We start from the raw sequence: 27,521 nt of genomic DNA on the forward strand, positions 1-27,521 counted from the left end.
GTCCTGTCACTGGGCACCACTGAAAAAAGGCCAGCCCCATCCTCTTGACACCCACCCTTTAAGTATTTATAGTTCTTGGTTATTGATCCTTTAGGAACCTGAAGATTCATCATCAGATGTTTTCCACAGTGTAATCTCATAACTTTTCGGTTACATAGTTAAGCTGCCCGTTTTTACTCAAGGAATGAGCAGTTTCCATTTTCTTAGACAAGCCCACTTTTTTCACTAGAAAGGGGCAGGATTGGGGAAGGCAGGCTCTGCAGCGTGTGGCAGAAGAGGCAAACCAGAAATCTCATCCGCAGATGCAGAGCCACGGGGATCCTCCTCACTGAGGGCCACAGCTCTCTGCGATGGACTTCACTGGCATGTTCTCTGCAGGCAGGGCCCTTAGGTCAGGATTTCTGGCTTAGCATCTAGAAGGGAACATGTACCATTCCACAAGCTGTCTCCATACTGCTTACTCCTGCTTTTGTAAAAGTAGCCTGGTATTCGTCCAATTTAAAAATTCAGAAGACAAGCTGAATCCCTATGAAAAGCAAAATAACATTCTTTTCTACTGCAGCACCTCATCTGCAGTCCTCAGAATCTCACTAGTGAAGGGTCCTCTTGCAAATATATATATATATATACATATATATATTTTGTATTTGGATACACCCAGTACCATCCAGTAGGTGTCATGTTATCTGAAAACACAGTGTATGTTCAGCGCCAGAGCTCAAAGTGAATACAGACTGGTAAAAAAATTAAGTTGTTTAAGATGACAAACACAGAATGTTCTGCAGTATCTATCTGATAATATTTGAAGCTCATATAAAGAGATTTTAATAAAGGAGAGATTGCTTGAATAATAACAAGTGAATTATATTTTAGTTGGGAAAAAGTAATTAAAATTACAACCTTTGCCCTGCTTTCACTAAGATAGATACTTAGAAAATTTATTCAAAATAAGAGTTGTTAGGAGTTTCAAATAGTGCTTGTTTCCACTCCAGAGTTCATAAAATCATTAAGATGCGTATTCTTATTAAAAAGCGGTCTTGCCTTTCCGGTCTTTTGGGAGGGGGTTTAATCCCAGCCCTGGTGTGGTGCCACAAGGTGCTGCCCCACAGAAACCCAAGGTGTTTGCAAGCAGGACAGTGTAGGCTCAGCCCTTGCAGGGTGGTGGGCATCCCCGGGGAGGGCACACACCTACACAGATGGGATGAAGGGAGGGCTTTTGGGAGGCTTTTGCCTCCCTCACCCCAAGACACAGGAGGAACCGGGTGGGTTTCCATCCCTACCCACTTGCCCGGCTCTGAGTGAGAGGGCCTGGGGCAGCCCATGCTCCTGCTCCCCCTTCCGTGCTCAGCCCAGCAGCTGGATCCAGAGCGAAACACAGAGCAGCACTCCCAGCTTCATGGGCACAACTGGTTTGATACTAGAGGGTTGTCTGCTAGAGGCAGAGATAACGATAGCTTTCAGGGCTAATATGTTTGGTGAGGAAGGGAGGTGGTACTGGAGGGAAGGGAGGAAGAAGTCAGCAGCAATCTTTAAAAATACAAATGTCTGCCAGAATTCAAATTTCAGCCTTCAACTGATTTCATGCATTGCGCTCTCTCTGCTCCTCTCCTCCCATGCTTTAGGAGTCATTAAATGAACTTGAACGTGTTTGTATCGATAACCCTTTTTTAATAAAAGCTATTAATTTCTCAAGCAATATAAATACAGGTATAATTGTGATGTCACATTGTCAGAAGCCATTTCAAATACTTTATACTTTTCAGAGACACATGTGCATGTAAAGTGGAAAGTATGCCATAACTAATGGTATATTATTAGTTTGATTTACTGCCAACCAGTCAGCTTTACAAAAATCAATCCCCAAGCTCATAAAGTATCTCTCTAAAATTTGTAATTTTTACACTATCAATAACAAGAGAAAAGGTAAAGTTGCAGGTTTATCTTTCTTTTTCCATGCGTTACTGTTTGAAAGGTATTTTACAGATTGCTCTGATATACAGGGGTGCGTGAGAGAGAGATAGGTGATAGAAAAGCTATAATAAGTTGGGGTTTTTTTTAAAAAATCTGACTAGAGAATTCAGATGATATGTCTAACAAAGACTGTCAGTAGAATAAATGCGGATATGTTAATATATTGAACCATTAACACATGTCCTTATCGTAATAGGACTTAACACAATGGTAGTTCTTGTCAGATTCCACTTGATATGTACGGCATGTTTGTCTGATGCACAGAAAGACAACTATATCTATTTCATTCCAGCTCTGAATTGACACTTCAATTTTAAATCACCCACAGAACACCTTAGCTTAAATCTGAGCTTCTCCCTGACACTCTTTGTCTTTTGTCATGTTTCCGTATGAGTATACTGAAAAGAAGTTACAGGCAATCTGCTGTAGTGTATGTGTGTGTATGGTACATTTGACCTCTGGACAAGAAAGGAGTTTCATCCTCCAATGCTTTTAATTCTTATCCTTGCAGAGACTGAATTTGTTGCTTGCATTAAAATAGTATGTCTCGTTAATGCTAAGAAGCGGTGACCCACATAGCACAATGGATTCATTTGTCAATCCCGCCACTTCCGAGCTTTCCGCTCATATATGTCTTAGCAGCAAATCAACTCAGAAATCATTTAATCAGTCTATCAATGCATTCTCCTTGTCAGTTGTCTGAATCCTGAAAATTCCACTATCTCATTGGGCAGCACCAGGAAAAATAGATTTGGACCTAATACTAGATATTCAAACTCTGAAAGCTGCAGCTTCCAAATCCACAGCTCAAACACACAAAAATCCTAAGGAGAAAAGTAGGATCTGGAAATTGTCTTGAATTTTGACGATATTCATGTTCTGATCTGGTTCTGAACTTCAGAGTGCAAACCTGTCGCGGTTTGTTAGCATTTCTGAAATACTCTACACGCAGTTACAGAAAGCAGTGCCCTTTTGTTCCCCCTGTAAAGAAATAAGCTTTCAGTGTTTTTGCTATTCCCATGGGCGGAGGCTAGAGCCTAAATAGTTTATAACACTCAGTGTTATGCAAATGTCAATCATATCCTTATTCTGTTTATTGCCAGTATTTACATGTTTATTTAAGTACTTGCCATTTCTTTTAAGCCTTATGTAGCCAATCAGGCCAACAGAGGTCTAAAGAAACAGAGCACTTATTTAGTGATATGCTTAATACAGTTTTTTTCCTCTTGTAGATGCAAGATTTACGGAATACAGAAGGAGCCCAGTATAGTTCCCATCCTCAGATGGCAACCATGAGGCCAAGGGTTCAACCTGCAGATATTAGGCAGCCAGGAATGATGCAGCATGGGCAGCTGACTACTATTAACCAGTCCCAGCTCAGTGCACAGCTTGGGTTGAATATGGGCGGAAACAATGTTCCTCACAACTCGCCCTCTCCACCTGGAAGCAAATCTGCAACTCCTTCACCATCCAGTTCAGTCCATGAAGATGAAGGAGAAGATAGCTCTAAGGTAGGCTTAGATGCTAGGATTGCTATATAAATGGTGGATATTTTTAGGACCTGCTGAATGAATCGTATGGCCACAGTTATTAAGATGATACTTTTTACGTTGTTGGTGGTTGACTGAAGTGAATAAAGAGTTGTGAATACAGAACTTAGAGTTTCCAGTCAATTCTTCAGGCAGCTCAAGTAAATGACATCGTTCTTCTTCATGAGAGCAAACTGGAATCCTGTAAAACACTCAAAGGATAGCCATTCCTTTAGGACTTTAATATAAAGGTTGAGTTTTCTCACTTGCATGGAAGGGATGTTTGTTCCAGTTAAAGATCAAGTTGCTGCTATAAAAAGTATGAACAGTCTGTACAATATGCTAGTCTTTGCTACTTGGTCACAGGATGAGTAAACAGAACATCATAGCAACCAGAACAGAAAGATCCTCTACAAACTTGAAAAATCTTACCTCGAAAATCTTGAAGGCCCATTATGCCTTTATACTTTGGGAGGTGCCAACACTCCATCATGACCTATTTAAGCTTCATTTTAGTGTTAGTACAGGAATGAAATAATAGTAGTCATTTAAATAATACATTTCTTTAAAGGTTAAATGTCAACTTATATAGCAAGTTTTGCATGCAAAATACTCCCAAAATCCTGAAAACCTCCCAAAAAATACACGAGTATATGATCTTAATTTTGCAGACACAAAAGCAAAAAGATTGGGACTTAACACAAAGTCATTCCATAAACCAGAAATAGAGCATATTGAAATTGAGAACCTCTTTAGCTCTGTTTTATGGCCTCTACCAAATAGCAGTCCTGTTACAGCAGTCCTGTAGTGGAATGAAGATGTTGTAACATGGCCATATTTTGTGGTGAAAAGATGCAGACTTGCAAGGAGTGTGAAGAAAACACATTGTGAGTCACTGAGGAGGTGTAATCCAGTCAAGAAATGTAAGTCTGATTTGTTTTCAAATTATATTGTTTTACATGCCTCAAGCTATAAAATAATCATGTAATTGGAGACATATGTTTTGCTACATTCTGAATAAATTCTGATTCAAAACTTTTATTTCAGGACTTTCTCCTGATTTCACAAAGTTTAGGTTTTAAAAATTACTGAATAATTCATACATTTTAAATGAGCATTTCCTTACTGACAAAGACTTTAGAATAAATCTATGTAAAAATAATTCCAGGCAACCTTTACTTTTCAGAATAATTTATTTGCTACTCCTGTTCCTTTGCTAATATTTTTACATATACTGGTGGGAGTGTTCAAGGTGGTCTGAACTTCTGCAGAAAGCATCCACTCAAATAATTAAGATATCCTTTCTGCGTCTATAAAATATTTCAGTTATTTAACCCATATTTTTAATGCACTTTTCCACTGCAAGACTTCACGCTAGGAAAAGTGCAGGGTTGTGTTTTCATGTAGACAGTACTCATCTGAAGCTAGTGCTGTCTATAAAGAAATGCTAAGCAGTGCAGACCTAGTAAAACTTGGTCCTTTCTTTGTGGAAGCCAGTTTATATAGTTGTCAACTTTTAACAAGCCGTGTTATTTTGGAAAACGCTCATTAAAATTCTCGCATGCTCAGTCTAAGCAGAAAAAGATGAGAAAAGGCACAATATACAACACAGAATTAAGAAAAATTATTCAGCATGCTCAAGTTGATATGTTGCCTTAAAATTAAAAAGTTATAATTTCTCTGCTAAGAGAAATGTTTTAAAGGATATTAAATTTGGCTAATGCCAGTTTAAAATTTTCTCCAACTAGCAGGGATTAAACTGCAAGCTTGATGGGGGGCAGAGTTTGCCATCGCTGTCTTCTGTGGCATTTCTTAGGTCTTAGTGAAAATGCCTGAAGCTGGCCACCATTGGAGAGGGGCAGATCAGGGCTGGCACACCTGATCCGATGCAATGGTTCTGCTGTCAGTCCCTTCATAAAAGACAAGATGGTTTGAATAATCAGTGTCAGAAGCTAGTGTGTTATTGTAGTTTATTATTTAAATCCCTCCACTGCGTATCTCTCTGTTACGCTGCTCTTCACCTGGAAGGTGCCAATGAATGGATACAGACATTTAGAATAAACCAGCTTTCCGTGGAGATCCTTTTCCCCACCCACAACAGTATTAAATTCCTCAGAGCTGCTTTCGAGGCTTCTTCTCACTCCAGAAATCCTCCTCCCCGTGAAGGAAGGCAGTGGATAGGGAGAGGAAGAGGTATACCAGTCATTCTGTCTCTTGTGAGAACCTCTATCTTTTACCCGAATGTAGCACTGCTAGATTAGGAGTTTGCTCTTTGCTTTGTAAACTGTCGCGTAGATGTGTGATACTACTTAATAGATCAGGGCCAGAGCTCATTAGTCAGTCCTTCAGCAGAAGTGCATGTGTTGCGGTCATGTAGTAGCTGCTGGAGCTCGCCACATTTGAGCAGCTTCGTGAAGTCAGTAAGATGTTCCTGCCATAAGGACTGTGTAAAAAACAACTCCCTCTGAATTCACTGCGTCATTAATAGCAACAGTAGCGTTCTCCCTATTTATTCCATTTTCAAACGGAAATTCACCTCAGCCTCAGATGACCTCCCTTAGTTTATACCAGCTGGATGCCCAGCCTTAGGTCTGAAAGAGGCCACTGGTCCTTTGATAGCAGGTTTGGTGGAGAAATCCCTAACAACTATACCTATTTCTGTCTAGAGGAAAAAAAATCTCAGTGTCTTGTTCATGTTTGCATGAATTTATTGAAGGAAGATGACAGAAGGTATGAACAAATATGTACATTATATACATTTGGACTAGAAATATAATTGTATCCCTAGTGAACCATTGATTTCCATGCATGGAGGAAATTACCATTTCAGCTTAATGTACATATTCCAAATGCCAGTAATAAGGAAACTTTACAAACTGATGTAATTGTCCGTGTACTGAGCTTCCTGGATGTTCATTCTATGGTAAATATTCAAATTGTTGCAAGCCCTATCCAACATACACAGAACTAATGGCAGCAGCTGCTAAATATTTCTTGGCAGTGCTCCTTCCCATAAAGGCTCTTTCATATAGACCTTTTGGACTTTAGATGTCATATATTCCCTTGCGCAAAAAAAAAAAAAAAGGGAAAGGAGCTGCGTTATAGAGGGAGGGCTTAGTTGCCCTACACGCTGTTGCTGTAAAAACAAGACAGCTGAGGTTGCTTGACACCATAAGATCAGTGACAACAGCAGCATGATTATAAGGCTGTGTATATACAGTCAGAAAGCTGCTAGGTCCGTGGAAATAGGGAATGTAGTCTCAGACCAAGGATACTGTTTTTGCAAGTGGTGTACATCCCAAAGTCTTCTTAATTCTTCTAAATCTAGTATGTGGGACTATGGTTAGAAGGAAAAAGGGAGAACTTAAAAATCAACAGTTCCAAGTAACTATAAAAAGATTCTAAACAAAGAGGCCACTTACCACATGCTTTATTCTGACCACCTCAACATTGGAATATTACATTTATGTAATTCTTGCCATAATTCATACTGTTGGATCGTTAAACATGTATTCAGTTATTGCCAAGCATAATTGTGAGCTGCTGGAAGCATTACTGGTTTGCAAATATGTATTTCTTCATAGATGGATAACAGGGTTTTCTTCCATGCTCGTTTGAATATCACTTATGAGAGAATTTCAAATAATGTATTTTAGAGGGAAGGTTGTGAGAGGACTGCAAGGAGCAAGAATTAACTAACAGAAACACGATTACTAAAGAACTGCTGCAGCATATTCTCTTTATGTGGTAGAGGTTTTACAATATTTACTTTATATGATAAGAGTTATAAGTAGAATTCTATGTTGTCTGTTCAGCCTATTATGCAGATGGTGCTTGATTAAAATCTATTTTAAACTACAGCGATTACTGCAAGCTAGTGTGCATAAAACAGCTCTCCTAGCTCCATTAAAGGCTTTGGTACTATTGCAGTTTATTTTAAATATGCTTATAGACATTTTCCAGCTTCTCAAGGGACATTTAGATATCAACGATGTGCCTTACTTGATAGTTTTAAATCCTACACTAGATATTCTTGTGATCTATTATGTGTGCAACATGGTTAATGTACACTTTTTTAAAGTGAAAGATTATTGCTTTCTTGTGATAAATAAGTTAAATACATCACCATAATTAAGCAATAAGCCATGACAGGAGGTGGATTACCATGAGCTAACTACACCTCCAGGGATTTTGAGGCACAAGTCTATGCCTAGCAGAATATATATGGTTTTTATTTTATTTCCCATCTGTCTCTGCTTTGGTGGTTAGAAGTGGAGTCTATGAAGCTGATAGACTGATGGGAGCATAAGGTAGGCCATCATCTCAGCCATTTGCAAGGTTATTAGTACTGGAATTCTGGTATTCTTTTTATTTCGTTATTTTCATACAAGACAAACAGAACTTCCCCTGTGAGTACTCTCTTTTTAACAGTGGGTTTTTGAAGTCTCTTGATCATTCAGGTTGGAGAATAAGATTTTAGAGCTGTTCTCAGAACAGCCTACCAAAAGAGTTCTCACTCAAGTTCCTGCAGCATATCACCTAGTTTAAGGGTAGTTTAAATAATGTGATAACCTAATATACAGAGAACTTTTAAATCTCATTGGTCCAAAAATCAACTCCTCCAAAAAGAGGAAAACTTTGGCAAATAATAGAAAATTTTAACTATGGCCCCAACTATTCTCAACCTCCTTGTTCATGGAGTTTGCACAGAACTGTCTGAAGAGTTTAGACCAATATTGCCAAATTAAGTAGGGAGCCCTCATTAATTACCATTTAGCTGGTAGTTTTGTGTAGCCTGTAGAATGAAATAATAGCAAGAGACTAAAAGTTGTAACTTTTAGTCTTAAAAAAAGTTTAACTTTAGATAACTTAACAACAAGTAGCACACTGCTGCTTTTTGTCCATATTTTCCAAAATGCTGCCAATAGGCTCCATGGCCATTAAGCTTGTAGTAAGATGCATCTATTGTAACATAATGCCCAGGAAACAAGGAACTTCATTTTCAAATTGTGGTCGTCACATTGTTGTCGCGTTTAGTAAGCCACAGAGATCCAGGTTGTTCCCTGTAGTCACCTGTGCCCTGTACAACACCACACAGTGATGTATATAAGAAAAATTAAAGAGGTTTTTGCTCAAAATGAGAATTCCCAGCCATTTTCCTCATGCCATTCTGCTGATTTGGACACCTGTGTTCTCCTGTGTCCTCCTGTGTCACTTGATATGCATTATTAAAAAATAATAGTATGAGGATGTGATAAAAGTCATACCTCATAGATCTTTAGCCTAGAGCATACCTTTTATGCTCTTGGTCTTCTCATACTTCAAAATGCTCGTGATGCACAGTACTCTGGCCATGCCAACAAGAGAAAAAAGCCTTTGAACCCTCTGGTGAGATCACATATCATTGCTACAGGTATAGTGAATTAAGTGACCATGTCAAGAGAAGCTGCTTTGTCACGGAGCTCCAACCTGTTGAAGAATCAAGAGAGTGTCCCTTTTTGTGCTTGTAAGTCATCTAGGAAAGTAGGGTGCTTTGGTGATCAGGGTCTCTGAGCTATTAAGTGGCAAAGTGTAGTTGCATTTCACAAATTTGCACAAATGCTTATGTGCAGGTTTTTTTCAGGTGGTACACAAATAATGCACATGCTTTCTTCATACACCATTCCTCTTTCACTCCATTCCTCAAACGAGCAGAGGAAAAACTATGCAGCTAAGTCCAGATAGATCAGAAATGATCCTCCAAAGGGATCTAAACTGTCTGTACTGGTAAAGCTTTGTTTCTTCAGATTTTAATTAGAAGGTGTGCAAGGGAATGCCTGTAACTTGAATTGTTTTATTCACAATCAGATTCTCTTCCAATTCCCTGGAAGGTGTCCCACGAGTGGCAGTAGAAATTGATTTGAACACTAGTCTGGGGTGATTTTGGGAAAGGGTGAGGATAAGGGAAAGGTAGAAATGACAGTGTTCCTGCTGTCTGCAGATGGTTCATGTGGTTGAACTGGTGGTCAGGCTGTAATGAAACTAATTTCATTTGAATTTGCTCATTATATGCAAGTTATAGCCATTAGCAATAAAATTTAGAAAAGATGAAAAGATGACCAGATGAACTATAAATGAGATTATAGCAATTATATGAAAGCAAATTATAAAGCACTTGGAGGGAAACAATTACATAATCTGAAATACTTAGGAATTTTGTACGTGACTAAAGCAGGCGGTGTCAACATTTGGATTATCAAAGATGGCAACTAAAATTCCATGCAAAATACAAAATCTTTGTATCACAGAAGCTCTAATGGTGGACAGATGGAATTAAATTGGCCTTTTTAATAGTAATTTTCTAATTTTATGTTACAGGTCAATGGTGGAGAGAAGAGACCTGCTTCAGATATGGGAAAGAAACCCAAAACTCCCAAAAAGAAGAAGAAGAAGGACCCAAATGAGCCACAGAAGCCTGTGTCTGCCTATGCATTATTCTTTCGAGACACTCAAGCAGCCATCAAGGGCCAAAACCCCAATGCTACTTTTGGTGAAGTCTCTAAAATTGTAGCTTCAATGTGGGACGGCTTAGGAGAAGAACAAAAACAGGTACAAAATGTGCTGTAGCTCAGAGGCTTTGTTTCAGGAAAGTGTTATCAGGGTCATCTAAGCGCTGTAGGCAGCTTCTTTTGTTTGCCAGGATGAAACTTGAATATGTGCCATCTCAGGAATATAATTTAAAGTGACTGAGATAAGAAGAGTACCGTTTCATTTCTTCTGTATGAAACCAATAATTATTTTTTTTTTCAGTTTTGGGGTGTGACACAAGCTTTAGGATTACATTTAAGATTGTTTTATGCGGAAATTGGGGGCCCTGAGATTTTATGACAGCATTGCCCTGTCTATGACAGGGTGGTGTAAGAGGACCTTGCAGCTGAAAATCATATCTGTGCAGTGCGACCTGACGTATATCTGAGCTCTCGGTTGCAGATTTTCCCTGCCCCATGATGCTGGAAGGGGAGCTGGGCTCACATCTTCTCCTGAACCCACCTGGCTTTTATGAAAGAAATTACTGATGTTTTGACTCGACAGAGACCTAGGGTGGACCCTGGTATCCTCCAACATAGATGTGGGCTGGGGAAATCACATCACATAGTTACTTCCATCTTCCATGGAAAGGCTTTGGTTCTGCAATGAGGTCAGGAGAGCTTGATCTGAACCTTTGCAGAAATCCTTCCAAGTCAGTTGGATGCTATGTAAAAGTGGGCAACTCTGGAAGCTCATGACGTTCATGTGGTGATGGTTGGCAGATGCCATTCACCCTCGCTGTAGCATACCATTCTTTTTCTGCTGTTATTGGTTGCATTTTTACTAACTGTTTTTACTTGCAGAATGAATTGGATGGATAAAGAAAGGGAAACTTTAAGAAAGAAACAGATATAGAGGGAAAGGATATCTTGAGTGAGAGTTATATTGGCTGCAGGGGACCTGATTTGGGGGTTGATGTCAGCACAGAGAATGGAAAAGTACTGGGACAAAACTGCATCTCATTCATTCCCACTGAGCATATTATTATTACAGAATTATAGTTAATAAGGCTAAGAATTAAAAGGAAAATTCTGTTATGATTTTTTGGTAGGCAAAATCAGTTTGCCTTGAAAAAAAAGCTTTACTTTGCTAGTAACTGGTATGTCTAGATCCCTGTTAAAGATAACAGTGTGATAGGAATCAAGATTTGGCACACTCATTGACTAACTAAAAAAATGCTTATTCTATCTAGTAGCCACTGCTCCACAAACTGTCCGAATGTGCAAGAAGCAGCCTGCTCTCTGTCCCTGCTGTGCTTGGCCAGGACCTCCGGCCAAAGCTGAGAAACTACAGTCTGTGGTGTCTGCCTTAAAGTGGTTTCTATTCCAAAGAAAGGTCATTGCCCAGAGCACTCTCTGTGTTGAAATCTAGACATCCAAACACATACCTCAGGAGTGCTCCAAGGAGTTAGATCTGTATCTTGGACCCATCTTGCTTGCCTGGGGGATTGTGGATCCAAATTTTCCTGAAATGGTGAAAGGCAGAGACCTGGACTTCTCAAGACCCTGTCTCTCTAGTTAATCTTACATCTTTCTAGTGATGACACCAAGCAAAAATTATTTATTTGGTGAGATCTTGTGCTTGGTTTTCTCCACCATTTTTCATAATGACCCTTAATTTGTGGCTGTTGCAGTGGTGCAGTATTTCCTTCCGTAATATTCACTCTGCTTACAAAGCAGAAAACTTGACTTCATGAATAATAATCCCAGACCATATAATGGAGATAAACCTAAAAGACTATAAAATGCACATTTCCTTTGAGGTTGTCACATCAGTAGTATGAGCAGAAAATTGAAGTCTTTCCATAGAATTCTGTTTAAGAAAAGTGCATAAAACCCTAAATTTCCAGCTTTACCTTGGATTTCCTATTCGTGGTTGAAAGCAATAATTGAATGTCCTACACTGGAACAGCAGAACAAAATTTATTTTCCTTATCTCTGTTGTCCTTAATTCAAGTTGGAACACAGCAGAATGATGTGTTATGGAAACCACATGACACATCCATGAAAAAATGGCTGCAACTAGATTTTTAAGCCAATTATTCCAAGAGTTTGGGTTAGCATATCTTTGTTGCTCTTTGACTCATTTTGCCTTTTCATTATCATCTATTAAGCACATTGTTAAAACTCCAGGCCCAGGCTCTTTCTAATCTAGCACTGTACAAAAAGAATAAAAGATAGTCCCTATTTAAAAAAATTGGCAATCCTATTTTCTAGAATAAATTTAAACTCATTCTTTATTCCATTAGGGATCTAATAGTACAAAGTAATGATTACAAGACATCTTAACTGACTAGATAGTCTGTATTTTAAAGGCCTAATTTTTCAGATCCAGAGCATTAGTAACTGTTATGAAACCTATGTGTCTGGTATGAAAATTGGACTCTAAAAATACAAATGATTAACGTAGCATTTGGAATTTGGCATTGAAGAAGCTTCAGAAATTCAAAAATAGTTAAATAAAGAAACAATAACATCATTAGAGGAATGCTTTATTGATAAATTATACTTGCTGAAAAGGATTCAATTATCATAAAGCTTCTGGCTTTTATGTTTTGGAAGCTAATGCTTATTCTGGAATTTAAATAGAATTATGTTTCCAAATTATGTTTCCTGAATTGGAACTCCTTTTACTATTTAAATAGTAAATATAAATGAATCAGAAAGTAGAACATAATGCAGCTATTGAGAAAGAAGAATAACCTCATGTTTTCATGCCAAAATGAAATCTTCTTTGTTCCTACGACCTGAGCCAGCTTTTTCTGAAATGCATTGAATTCTTCTTGTTTGTTCCTGAAGATTGACCACAGAATAAATAAAGGTATTGAAACTCAGTGCAGTAACGACCTTAGGGCAGTATATGTGTGTCCAAGCCTTTGCAACAAAATTTTGATAACCTGACTTATTAGACTGTAGCTTGAAAGGGTTTGTGCAAGACCCGCATATATTTTTCAAACTGTGAAGAAACTAAGAAAATGTTGTTTGAGAAAATACGATTTGAATGACAAGAAAGGAAATGTTATTATGAACTAGATGATAGTAGGTGCCTTGCTGAAGTTAGAGGGGAGTTAAACTTAGAATGGGCCACACTCTGATACTCTTACTGTGAAAGTATCGCAATTTATTAGATTAAAACAGATACCACTGTACTTCCACCCTCATTTTACAATATGAAGAGATTTGTATTTTTAAGTCATATGCTATAACTGTTCCCATTGATTTCTGAGCGTACAAGGGCCTTTTGCAAACAGTGCTGGTGTCAGCCTGTGTTTTCTTTGTCCAAACCTATCTATGCAGAGGAGTCTAGAAATTACAGGGACTTTAGCAGTCATGGTGGACTTTGTCACAGTTTCTTTTCAAATTCTGAATTGGGTACAATAATTACACAAGATCAGAAGCAGGGACAGTGCATTTTCTTTCATTTCTCACTGTAAAAGTTTATTAAAACTGTTCAGATCAATAAAGCCATGAATGGAAAGCAGCTGTGGCAGTAGTATGTTAAGGTACATTCTCCTCAGTGCCGTAGCCATAGCACGGGGATATTTTCAGTGGCTTTTCTAGTTCCTCTCTTACAATCACAAACACTGTTGTCTCCTCAGTCAGTACTGTACTTCTGTGCATCCCGTTTTCATAGCTTCTTTATGTACATCTTTGCCCTTTGCACACATTTTTACTGGAAAGGGGAGAAAAACAGCCCCCAGGAAAGAGGGTTCAGCATGCTAAATGGTCAAGTCTCTGGCTTTCAGAGAGAATGCTGGTTCAAACTGGGTAAAAAAGGCTACTTAGGTCATTTTCTGTCCTTAGATGAAAAAGGAAAGTCGTTTTAAATCAGTACCAGATGTGTGTGTACTAAATGAACCTTAAGTTTCTAATTGGAGTCCTAGTAAAGCTGTAATAGATGTGGCAAATTACAAACAAAATGTTCTTGTTTACATTACTGTAACTTTAAAACTTCAGCCAAAGACCTTAATAAATGTGCTATTATTCTAAAAATGGAATTGAATGTCTATTCAACATTCAACAAAATTAATCTCTGGTGTAACTTCAGTGACTTAACTAGAATCCTAGCAGGAGTGAATTTGGCCTCCTATGAACAGCTTAGTGTGCATACGTATGTGTGTATGTGCGCGTGTGTGTGTTTTTTCTGAGTGTTTACTTAAGCGTTGCACTGGCCTTGCAGCGGGAAAAGGGATGGATTCACCGGGGGGACCCAAAACTTAATGATCAGAAGGAGCAGGCGAAGCGACTCTTTGAGTGCTGTAACATATGCCTTCTTTCAGGCTGCATAATTCATACACAGTAATATTAGCTGCAACAGTTCAGCTCAATAGCAACACCTCATTATTTTATCCCTCAGTATTTATTCCTATGTTTGACGCCTCATGAAATTACTGTTAATGTGTTTATATAAGGGCAGATCTGACACAAGTGGGAAGAATTTAATTTCCCACTCATTCTTTCCTGCTGATGTGTCCTCTTCCCCTGGTAGAAGTGGCAAGTGTAAATAGTTAATTTGCTTCAATTATGAGCCTGTCCTGCTAAATTAGAAGCAGCAGGAATATGAAGAGCCAGAATTATACTTATGAGGCAGCTGACAAATCCTCGGAGCTCACAAAATCAAATCATTTACTCCTCATTGGTGCTCAAAGACCCACTACATAAAAGCTACAGTTTATTCTTTAACATCTGATGGAACTTGGATTGTATGTTACCAATACTTAAGTAAATTGAAGTCCTCGTGCATTAGTGTCAACGTTTGTGATGCTGTTACCATTTTCACCATAACCCACAAGCTTTCAAGGGTTTCTATTTTGGTCACTAAGAATAACCCAGACTGATTTGGGCATGAAAAATAACAGAGCGTGTTTTATAAGTCTCTCTTTCAGTCACAGGGAAGTTTTTGACATAGCAGCACGTTATCCAGTGCTGGGATGAATCAGGTAGATCAGGAGGGGCTTTACAAGAAATGCTGGCCAATACTTCATGTCCCCAAAGCTTCTCTCATGATGTGAGACACCACAACTCAGATTTACATGGACCTGAGATCGGTGTTTTAAGAGGCCTTGGCTCTGCCTGGCCTCTGGGGACACCTAACCTAGCTCCTCCTTCCTCCTGGGGCCTGATGCCATGTTGCTTTCCTGTTGCTTGCCATGACAAATGATCCTTGGGTGGAAGAGCCATGGCGTTCCCATTGCGTGGCTGTACATGTGGGTTGCCTACTGTCAGGACGTCAGACAGTTCAGAGACTGCAGTGAGGCTGCTGAAGTAGTTCCAGAGAATATGCAGACCATCAGGTCAAGGTAGTCAGTACCATTTTGAAAACATAAATTTACAGATTGTTCACTCACGCAGATGTTTATCTACCTCTTGTTCCCCCTTTAAACAGGATCTCTTTTTTACATTCTCTGTGCTAATGAAGCAATCTCCAAGGAATAACTTTAACACACTTGTAAGAGGATGAGAATGTACTTCCAGTTTAGTAGATAAACAACCATGCAAGGTTTAAATTTAGCTTTGTTTTATTTTTCTAAATGAGAATAGGAAGCGAAGGCACATCTGTGTGTGCACACTGCCAAAGTGAATTACAAGCAAAATGGATTCAGGAATAGTCACAACAGAGAGAAACCTCGCACATTGCCTCCCAGCTACCGGCACGGGCAAATGCCCTTTCACCAGTGTTGCACTGTAGGCCTGTTTGGGACATCCGCTGTTTCTTATGACAAACTTCTATACTGAAATTGTTTCTCCCCTTTGAAGCCCTAGATGAATGTGTAAAGAGGTTAAAACAACTGCTCCTCACCTTGCTGTCTGCTCCTTCTCCCTTCCTCTGCAAGCATCTGGGCTTAATGAACCGGAACACAAATGGGCCAAGAATAGAATCATAGGATCATAGAATAGTTAGAGTTGGAAGGGACTTTAAAGATCATCGGGTTCCAACCACCCTGCCATGGGCAGGGACACCTCCCACAAGAGTAGGTTGCTCAAAGCCCCATCCAGCCTGGCCTTGACCACCTCCAGGGATGGGGCATGTATACAAGTAGATACAAACTCATCTCTATGTGTGTATATATATATATATATATGCATATATATGAATATATAACTTCAGATTGTTCTATTGCCCTGGCTTCCAAGCCCTTAACTTCCACTGAATTTGGAAGGGGCCATGTCACGCCCCCAGTCTGCAGTGCATTTTTGCTGCAGGACTAATGGCAGCTAGCGCCTCCCTCTCCCACCCAGCGCTTGGCTGAGTAGGACCATGCTGTGCACTCGGGACAGGAAAACTTCCCCTCTGCTGCAAAAGAAATATAAAATTGATGTAGGTCACCACAGTAGCTGTCACATCTTACTGCTGCCCAGCCCACCTGGCAGCTTGGTCTTCCTGCAGCCTCCCAGGAGCACTGAAGTGGTGACGAAGACCAGGCACTCCCCTGCCTAGGGTGAATTCCTAATATCCGTTTGCTACATACAACTGACACAGCTTCCAGATAAATACCACATGTGGCTGCCGAGTTATGAACTTTGACTGTAACTGCACTTCGCCATCTTCTTGTACTTGGATGGAGCTGGGCCAAGGTGACCCAGGGGAGTCCTCTTGGGAGATTTAGGGGAGATGTAGATTAGATATTAGGAAGAAATTCTTTACTGTGAGGGTGGTGAAGCACTGGAACAGGTTGCCCAGAGAAGCTGTGGATGCCCCATCCCTGGAGGTGTTCAAAGCCAGGCTGGATGGGGCTTTGAGCAACCTCGTCTAGTGGGAGGTGTCCCTGCCCATGGCAGGGGGGTTGGAACTTGATGATCTTTAAGGTCCCCTCCAACTCTAACCATTCTATGATTCTATGACCCTGGATTCCAAGTGCTGCTGCAGCAACATGCTCAAGTAATAGCCCTAATTTTCTACTCATTCTTCTCCCCCACCCTTTATCCATACATTCGAGCTCAATAGGAATATGGCTTTAAATCATATGAGTACAAAACTGGATTTAGGCCCAATTACTACACTCCAGGCTCACATCCTTTTTTTTTTTTTTAAAAAAAATACCAGCAAGTGCAAATAATCACCACATAAATCATATATTTAATGTCATTTGTTTTGTACCCAACTTTCATCCAACATGCTTCTGATAAAATGTACAGTCCTGCTCCTGTAAGCTGCAAGCATCAAGCCAATAAGGTCAAATTTAGTCCTGGCGCAAATGGCTGCAATTTCCAGTGATCTCTGTCAAGTCTCACTGTGTGTGCTAGAGCTGAATTTGGCCTGTGATCTTTCCCCTGCATGCCAGAAAGACTGAATTCTTTCCCCTAAGCCACTAATATGTCATCAGTGTCTTTTTCATGCTCTACAGTCAAAGAGACTGCAGAGCCATATAGCTAGCCCTGGGCCCCTTTCTGTTACTGTATGTACCTAGATTAAAAATCAAATGGTAACATATTTCAGTATCCATTAAGCATTTCTGAGGATTTTTTTTCTGACTGCTGTGGGAATATCTCTCTCCATATTTTAGATGAGCGTGTGCAGCTCTAGGTGCCTTTGCTGCAAAATCAGAAGATTAAAACTAGAGATATGTCTTCCACTTGGAAAAAAATGCAAGTTTTCTCTATGAGCCTATGTATGTAGGGCCAGGAACGACAATCTGAATGTGGAATTTAATTCTGGATTGCAGCCTACCGTGTTTTATCAGATGCCATTCCTGTAAGTGTAGCCTGTGAAAATGACACTCCCATGGGTAATAACACTGCAGAGACCAACAAGTCAGAATCGGTCATGTTGCTTTTTGATTTGCTATTTGTGCACATACTGTTTTGGGGGTATATGGAATGCTTCCATCAAAACAAATGTGGGCACCTTTACATCATTTTTAAAAGACAAATATAACTTGCTTGCAAGTGTCTAAGAAGACATCTACAAGATCAACTGAAAACTTCCCCTTCTTTGTCATCCTTGTACAGTTATTTAGGCAAAGCCAGGGAAGTAGCATGGTTCTTTGTAATGTGCTTTGTCAGCTAGGAGACACAAGGCTTTTTCGGACTACCATGTGGCACAAATTCTGAAAGTCTCTTTTTCTCCTAAGAGCATCAGTCAGGTTAACTCACTGTCTCCAAGCCTCTAGTATCAAAGGGGACTGTATTCAATGGTGCCTTCTTCCTTTAGCACCTGATATTCGGAACCGAGGACATGTTTGCAGATGTTTGTGTGCCTGTTTTGGCTCTTGTCATGATGCCTGGGGAAAGGGAGATCCCTTCCCCTGAGGGAAGAAGGGTGCAAGCCACATGGGACAGGGTGGGAGTCCTGCTGCGCAGTGTGTTGTGATGTGTTGGTAATCCTCCAGAAGCAAGTTGAGAGGAAGTTCATTGGGAAAAGATGACTAACCAGAACAAAAACTTAGCTCAAGGCATTACAGGTATATTTCAGTTACATATATCAGTGATGAACTTCATATTATCCAACATGTAAAAGAGCACAGGAGACAGAAAACCTGCCCCAAGGAATTTATGATCCAGGAAGACAAGAACCTAAGCAGCAGTTAAAATATATAAAGCAAAATATGACCAGAAGTTGGCATCATAAAACAGAAGTGCAGTGGGAGGTGTTCCTGCCCATGGCAGGGGGGTTGGAACTAGATGATTTTTAAGGTCCCTTCCAACCTAAACCATTCCATGATTCTATGATATTCTACTGTGGTTTTAATTTGGTAAATCTAGTATTTGTGAGTGCTTGACATAACCCACAACCCCTGATCTCCAAATGAAGGTTTGGGGCAGTCAGTTTAAGGATGTGCATCGCTATTGATAAATAGTGTTCAGCCCTCGATGTAGGCTGCTACAGCACTGGTAGCACACATGTACGGTCAGCCCAGGGAACCTGAGCTAAAGGGTGACCCTGCAATGGCCTGGGGGCTGGTACCAGATTCTTCTGTTCACAGTGGGGGAGCCCAGGGCATTTGAATTTCCCTGGTGGGCTAATTCAAATGCTTGTCTTACATACTTATACGTACAAGGTAGAATTTCGTACTGACTCCTTTTGGAAAGTATCATCTGTGTTGCTGCATGCTTTGGTAAACAGTGTAAGGGAACTTGAAGCTACCTTACTGAGTGCACTTTGGAAATGTAATTAAATAGTAAACTAGGAACCTGTGTATTGTGCTGTGTAAATTTGCATTCATGAAGCACAGTAGGAAAATAATGCCAGTAGCTTCCATTTGTAGACAAATGAATGTAATCTTGGTGTTTTGGGGTTTCTATAACAAGCTGAAGAGAATAAGAATAAATTAAGCTGACCCACCCTGCATATACAGAAATGATGTTTTTTTTCTTCCAACATTCAATTTCCACAACTGAGACAATATAGAAAATAAAATATTGTGTAAGGAAACAAATCTGCCGCTGAATCAGAATGGGCCTTTACTGCCTGAATGACAATCAGTTGACATTCAATTATCATGTTAATTGAATTAAAGCAAGCTAGAAATGACTTAATTCCATAAGTATATGCTCCTGTCAAGTTACTTATTTAATAATTGTTGCTTGCTTGACGGAGGAGGGGAAAATGACCTTATAAGAGATTTCTGAGATGTTAAAAATAAAATTAAATAATGCCACTATTCACTATAGAGAAGCAACAGAACAGAAGCCTGCTTCTTGTTACAGGAAAAATATTAAATGTATTATTGGAAATTATGTGTTTCCAAATTTGGCACTGTCTTAAGCATGAAGCTCAAAAGAGCTTCAGCCATTTTCTCGAGCACACTTGAATGATGACACGAGCCTTTTTCCTCCCCAAAAGCGCTGCAAGGATGCAACTGTTATACTTGCTACAACACAAAACTATTTAAGCCTGAGGGCTAAAAATTCTCACAGCTGCAAAAAAAAACAACAAAAAAAAGAGAGGTTGGGAGGGGCAGCTGACTTGCTCCTACCTGTTTGAGGTGCTGTTACAAATGCCAAGGACGGTCCCCACTTGCCCTGCTTCCTAAGCCCCCAGCACAGGTCGAGTCTAGCACAGAGTCAGTGAACCAGTACCCACTGTCAGGTCCACGTTCATTTGCCCTCAGAGAAAAATGTTGACAGCCAGACCTTCTTGTTACTCATGAAAATGAGCAACTCCCCAAACAGGCAGAACATACCCGAATTTTTAGGATAAACCAGGACCAATCAAAATTTCCAAAACTAGCATGAGAATCATCAACCCACTTGTGTGCTGACCAAAACAGTGGGCATCTTCAAAAGGACAACAGCATATAGACAGTGAGAGCTCAAGCTGTTGTCCTCAGAGGACATTAGAAGCGGGGTGAGCTGACCACCCTCCAGACAAACCAACCTGCAGGGACCATTCTGGCCAATGCAAAACATCAAAGCAGGCTGGGGTCATCAAAAACCTTTCCCCATCCAGGAAGGACTATTTTACTATAATCATAGAATTATAGAATTGTTCAGGTTGGAAGGGACCATAAAGATCATCGAGTTCCAACCCCCCTGCCATGGGCAGGGACACCTCCCACTAGACGAGGTTGCTCAAAGCCCCATCCAGCCTGGCCTTGAACACCTCCAGGGATGGGGCATCCACAGCTTCTCTGGGCAACCTGTTGCAGTGCCTCACCACCCTCACAGGAAAGAATTTCTTCCTGATATCTAACCTAAATCTCCCCTCTTCCAGTTTTAAACCGTTACCCCTTGTCCTATCACTCTACTCCTTGATAGAGTCCCTCCCCATCTCTCCTGTAGGCCACCTTTAGGTGGTGGAAGGTTGCTATAAGGTCTCCCCAGAGATGACCTATTACATGGCTAGTGTTTATATTACCGTGGAAGACATAGTGTTCACTTGGCTATTAATTGGCTCACCAGAAAACCCAAGAAAAGAGGCCAAGACCTTGTGTGCACTGAAGATGGTAGATGTATAGGTAGGAAATAATTAAATAACAGCCATAGGATGATCTTCCTATGAAATAGTGATGTTTTAGATCGAGATTTACAGAGTTGTTGTTAGCTTGATGTTATTGAGTTAACCTTGTGCAATATGACTATTTGAGGGAAAAGTCAGGTCCCAGAGGACTCCTCCAATATGCTGTGATGGTAAGAACACAGCAGGAGTGTATATTTTTTTATATTTGTGTAATGCAAAATAAACCCCAATGTGGAAGCAGTAGCTACATGATCTTTTAAAGATCCTTATTCTGTGTAAAATTCTTTGTTCAGTTCTGGTTTTTAAACTGGCTATCAGAATGATGCAGAGGCATTGCAATATAAAAAACAGTATAACTTAGTCTTTGTTCTGTAGGTCAAGCTAAATTCATTTTAGCAGCTAGGAACAGATTGTTGACTAATTTTTTATTCATTTTCAAAACAAACAGTACATTTCCCTAATAATCACAAGTGATTACAACTTAAAAAGCAAACTGCTACCATTTTTTTTTTTTTTTTTGCAAAACAATAGGAGATCAGCCAACACTATAGATTTGTCTTAATCTGGAGAAATTACAAGGGTGCACAGATAGAGTTGCACAGCTAAAACCAATCTTTTTCCCTCTCTGTCTTTATATTTACAATTTTAGAAGCCTAAGACTTCTCTGTTTCCATTATGATCTTTTGCTTCCCTGGGAAGCAAAATCTTTAATCCTTTTAGGCAGCCTCTGAGTTTTGCCAGCCCATATCTGAGGATTGTTCTGTCTCTGAAAGCAAAGCCTCAGTGAAACAAAAATTGTTTCACGAGCACATTCTTTATAAAAATGATGTTGTGCTGGATTCTTGCAGCCTGACACTACCACGCTCTCTTTGTAGTCTGCAACTGCCGTTGTCCTCCGTGTGTGTACTCTCTGCTGCCAGGTCCTCTCCATTACGGGACTGCTCTGGTTTTACTAGAGCACTGGAAGATCAAAAGAGATCACTTCAAAGTTTCATAAAGTTTGTCCTTCTGGGGCGGAGATGTACGTGTGTGTTTTTCAGCTGTGGAATTCAGGAGAACACCTCAAAATTGTCATTGTCGTAGTTTGTCCATCTTTTGCCCAAACGCTCGATTAGCTAGGCAGCGTGGAGTGGGAAGGTGGATAGTCTTTACTCTTCACAGAGGCTTTCCGCAGGTGCCCAGATGGTGCATTCGGCTGCAGAAGTGGACAGCAGACACTCAAAGCTGCAATTCCATTTTGTAATAATACCGCAAATCCCAAATGCCATGAAGACATGAATTAATCTCTGCCCTGGGCATATGACTTAAAAATTGTGAAATAAAACAGCAATAAAAAAAAAGAAAATTTTCTTTCCCTTTATTTGCCTCTCTTACTTTTAAACCCTCCATTTGGCTGTATTTTAAGCATTTCCCTGCAATGTGGAAGGCTAGGAGTCAATCCTGCTTAGTTACATGAAGCCAAGATGATTGCATGGCTCCTAAGTTTTTAGAAAAAAACCTCCATGAAGTGATGAGAAACTCATTATAATATTTGCAAAGAGAAATGATGACTTGTTCCTGGATCTGTCACTGACATGGCTGACAGCAAGTCATTAGCAAGGCTCCACAGGTCAGAAGCTGGTTCTCCTGAAAACTTTCAACCCTAAATATCTACGTACACTTTTCTAACATCCTGTTACTGTAGTGCTATGAGGTGCAGCCTAACCCTGCAGATAATCTTTGATCTTGAAATCTGGGCAAAATTGAAGTGATTCTCCAAGCTCTTTAATCTATTATGAGATTGTGCACATGCCGCATTTAAAATAATTTGGTGAGTTGAGAGAAATGTACAGAAATAGATCCATGCTCCTGAGAAGTTAATTAGACCGATATGGGATCAAGACTGGAATAATGACTAACATTTATTATACTTAGCAGGTCCTTGAAGCTTCTTTGACTGCCCCCAACAGTTTATCTGGGGAAGAGAGAAAGCCTCTTGGCTGATTGTGGCGCCGTCATTTAGCTCAAATGTCTTTCTGCACATTCTCATCTTCCCCACAGGGTTTTAACTCGTCTCACAAGTGGAGGCCAGTGGAGAGGCCCACCCCTGCCTCCCCCCATCCCTAAAGGTCCTATTTGCAAGTACGCCCAGAGCTTCAGTTTCAACAATTTAACCTGAGATGCTATGAGGGATATTGTTTTTTCAGTACTGCTGGGTAGATAAAGGGTGTTTCACAGTTGGAACAATATTTTCTTTAAAGTATTTGATGTTTATTATTTCACTCTTTAAGCAATATGAGGAGGAAAGGCTGTTTACTTAGAAAGACTTTATGAAGATGCATGAGACACACCGGTGATATATAAAAGCAAAACCAGATTAATTTACCAATGTGACACTCTTTGTTTTTAGGTATACAAAAAGAAAACTGAAGCTGCCAAGAAGGAATATCTGAAGCAGTTAGCTGCCTACAGAGCAAGCCTTGTATCCAAGGTAACACATAATGTATATACATATACACATATATATAGTGACATATTGCAAACCATTTTCAGCGTTTATATGGTGCTAAGCACCATCGTATTTAGTGCAAATAGCCTTGTTTGTTATCACCTTAAACTTAGGTTTAAGATGCAAATGTTCAATAAACACAGTCATCTCTCCATGAAAAGATACCCTTTCACTTCTGATCATAGAGACAACATTTCTCCAGTCAGGGAGTATAATCCCAGTTCAACGGGGGAAGGAGACACCGGTAAAAAGACCTCAATATAACAAGCATGCCATGGCAGATAGCCACTGTTCTACCTACAAGGGAAAAAAACCTATCATACACAAAATACTTGGGTTTGGTTTGGGTTTTTTTTTTTAAGTAGTTTTTCACCTTGCAATCACAGTACAGAAAAAGTCAAGCTCAGCTCACATACCAAATTTTCATAAGAAAAATGTGCATTTCCATTTTACATCCAGCAAGCAATTTCTGTGAGCGCAGCATAGGTCACTGGAAGGCTCTTACACTGGAACACACCAGTGTATCCCCAGTACACAACTAGTAGCAACTTTCTAAATTGATTTATACAAATATTCTTAGTGCCCATAATTTTGTAATAGACTTTAAAATTTGTAACAGACTTCAAAATATGCAGAAGAATGTGAAAGTATTGCCAGTCAATGTGAAAACCAATAGAGCAATTTCAGATTCATACCAGTTAGAATCACTTGGTTTGGGTCTGTCAAAACAAATTTAGATATATATTGTTCTTACAGAAATAAAATTAATTTTAGAAGTAAAGAAGGCAGCACAAAGGACTGGTATATATGACACAAGTAGAACTTTATGTTAGTTTTAAACGTTTTTGGGGTGGTTGGTCCTGCCTGCACTATACTTCTTTGTATCTTATATTAACCTGTACACATTTTCCGTGGAAGACTATAGGATTAACCGCACAAGGACCTTTTATGCATCTTTCTACATTATCTTAGTATTTGGTCAGTGTTTGTTCTGAATTTAAAAGTCTGAAATATGGGTGTTACCTCATTCATTTTGGGGGGTTCTGTCTTATACATTTTAATTTTATAGCTACCATCATAAATACTAATGTATTTAGTTTAAGTAATTTATAGGGTACCTTTAATTTCTGTCTTAGAGAAATTTCTGTCTCTGTTTGGTTCTAGAAGTACTCATTGCCTTCAAAAAGGGTGCCACATGCACATAAACAAATTTTTTTTAAATGGCTGGTTTATTGCCAAAGATAGGTCTAAAAAGCTCAAAGTATTCCAATAGGTTTTGAAGAAATGCATGAAGCCAACTTTTCACTTGTAAAAATCACTTGGATGTCATTATTCAGAACATCATGGACTGTTTACATAATGCTTTATATAGCTTGATTTTGAAATGGCACATATAAATATCTGAAATTTTTATTTTGGTTTTGCTTTTTTGGAAAGAGAAAAAATTATGTTATGGCATTTTCTGAGGTTTTCTGAGGTTTGTTTTTAGAAAAAAATGAAGATTGCTGTTCAGTTCAGTGCATGAAGCCATTTGTGCATGTATTTAAATTTGTTGTTAGTCAGAAAAGCACTGGAGCATTTTCTTAACTTTTAAGCAATTATTTAAATTCTGCCCATAATGTAATGTTTTCCTCTAGTGTGGAAAGTATCAAAATATAAACTTAATGAAGCCGAGTACTAATTGCTTACTGTCATGAACATGCTCAATGAATCCAACAGAGCTGGCATGTAACTAAAGGAAGGCCATTTTGGAATAGGGATGTAAAATACCCAGATGCAATATTATATCAGTATATTCTAAATTATAATTATTAAATATTTATATGGCACCAGAAGAGTTGTAGTTCTTTAGGCAAGCATGTAAGCATGAAGAAATATATATAATATATTATTAAGATTGTTTGGAGTCCATCTGGTCTTTTACATCCATGTGTTATATTATTATACATAAAAGCTACTTTTAGAGAATATTATTAAGATTCCAAGACCTCATTCTCGAAAGTTTAGCCATGCCAAAAGTAACATACCTTTTCCAAAAAATGCTTTGATACAAGATTAATGATTTGCTCACAGGGTGTGTTTTAAACTTTATGCCGCCCTCTGTGTGAGTCTCATTTCATACGCTTATAATCAGGTGTTCACCCTGGGAGCTCCCGTGTTGTATTTACTGCATGTTACCTTGCTGCTTTAGAGGATTTTCCCAGCAGTGCTTTAGTGTAAAGAAATTCTCAGTAATACTCTGGAGCAGGCAGTTCGTATTGTCCATATTTTCAAACACAACTAAATCATTGTGAAATCAGGTTTTCAGTAATTTTGGGTGTCCTGCTTGGGACATCTAGAACTTCATTTTTCAGAGTACTTGGCCAGTATTACACCCTTCATGTTCATAGCAGAGCTCCAAAGACTTCAGAGTCAGCTGGCTGGCAGCTAGAAGGTGTTCAGTTGTGCTTCACATCACCTCAGGACATCCTCTTGCTATCCAAATGATAGGAGTTACTCAATTACCAAACTTGTTCCCTTCTCCCCTCCCAGAGGACTCTGCCTGTGGGAAGAGGCAGGCACAAGCAGCTAAAGGTGCTGCTCAGGTCCCCTGTCACCAGCTATGCAGGTCCCTCACACCTCCCAAAGCAGCTGGTCTACCGGTTTCCTAACTTTTGAATGCTGTTTCTGCCACTTTTTTCAAGAAGTACTGCCAGTTTTTAAACAACTAGTGAGGGTAGGGCTTGTATGTGAGTGTTTGTGTATGTTTTTCTGCATTTATTTGCAAGTCTTAATTTTTCTAAAAAGCAAAGAAATGGACATATGCCATGTTATACCTGAGTGGACCAGACTTGGAGTTAAGTTCACTGCACCCATTCTGGCCATTTGAGATGCTGGAATAGTCGGAGTCGAAGATTGCAGAGAAATGGGGTAATTCTCCTTTTGTCAGGAGATTTCTTAGCCTCTGCTTGACATCAGAATAATGAAATTCAGGAACATTGGTTTCTAACCCAAGCTCTAGGGTGCGAGTGGAGTATCTGGGGTGGGCTTCTTCATGATGCTTAGCCCTTTGCCCCATTTGCTCCTCTTCTCTTCTCTTCTCTTCTCTTCTCTTCTCTTCTCTTCTCTTCTCTTCTCTTCTCTTCTCTTCTCTTCTCTTCTCTTCTCTTCTCCCCTTCCCTTCCCTTCCCTTCCCTTCCCTTCCCTTCCCTTCCCTTCCCTTCCCTTCCCTTCCCTTCCCTTCCCTTCCCTTCCCTTCCCTTCCCTTCCCTTCCCTTCCCTTCCCTTCCCTTCCCTTCCCTTCCCTTCCCTTCCCTTCCCTTTGTTAAAGTCCTTCTTCCATTGCATCTTAAGAAAGGGCACCCAAACGTTTGGATGGGGCTTTCCTCTGGGTGCGGTCTTGAAAAAGCTGAGCAGTTCTGGTTGGAGTTTGTCACACACACACACACACAAGAGTGGAAGTGTCACCAGCAACTTTGGTAATAGGATTGTCAGCCCATCTCTAGTACACTTGTAAATGCTTTAGTGATATCTTTATAAAGTAGGGCTACCACCCAGTAAATAAAGTGAACATATGATTGTGTAAATATGTCAGTTATGCATTAATCCCCGTGTAATTTATCAATTTATTTCCTGTGTTTTCTCCTTTTCTGTAATGATTGAAATTAATGAGGCTGTTGTTGAGTTTGTTCATGTGTGTAGGAATTGATATGTGAAGTAAAAATCACATTACAAAGCATTATATCTTCTGCTATGCAGATTGGCCATATTGCTTATAGTACTGACTAAGCCTTTGTATTGTAAACAAGTGTCTTTATATTTGCCCTTAGTTGCAACTTTTAGTACTATTCAGGTCCAGAAATGCAGTCTCTGGTATCTGGTAATTTGTACAGCATTACATAAAATGCTGTGAATTGCAATTTTACTTTTTCATAAAACAAGCACTTTTTCTAGCTTAACCAGCCTTTTTTCTGGCTGACATTAGAGTTTTAGCTGCATCTTTCACATGCATATATATTTAATACAGATTTATATGGGTAAATGTTAAATACTTTCATATATATGTGCATCTCTATATATTTATATAA

General features: G+C 39.5%; 1 protein-coding gene across 1 annotated transcript in view; it reads left to right on the plus strand.

Moving 5' to 3' along the window:
* TOX (thymocyte selection associated high mobility group box) overlaps window positions 1–27,521 on the plus strand; it is a 222,663-nt gene that overhangs the window by 174,225 nt on the left and 20,917 nt on the right. The window contains exons 4-6 of the mRNA XM_074146713.1: window positions 3,204–3,482; window positions 9,858–10,088; window positions 23,356–23,436. Coding sequence (XP_074002814.1) covers window positions 3,204–3,482; window positions 9,858–10,088; window positions 23,356–23,436 — 591 coding nt within the window. The remainder of the gene's footprint in view (window positions 1–3,203; window positions 3,483–9,857; window positions 10,089–23,355; window positions 23,437–27,521) is intronic.

Source organism: Numenius arquata, chromosome 4 (genome assembly GCF_964106895.1).
Source record: "Numenius arquata chromosome 4, bNumArq3.hap1.1, whole genome shotgun sequence".
Taxonomy (NCBI): Eukaryota; Metazoa; Chordata; class Aves; order Charadriiformes; family Scolopacidae; genus Numenius; species Numenius arquata.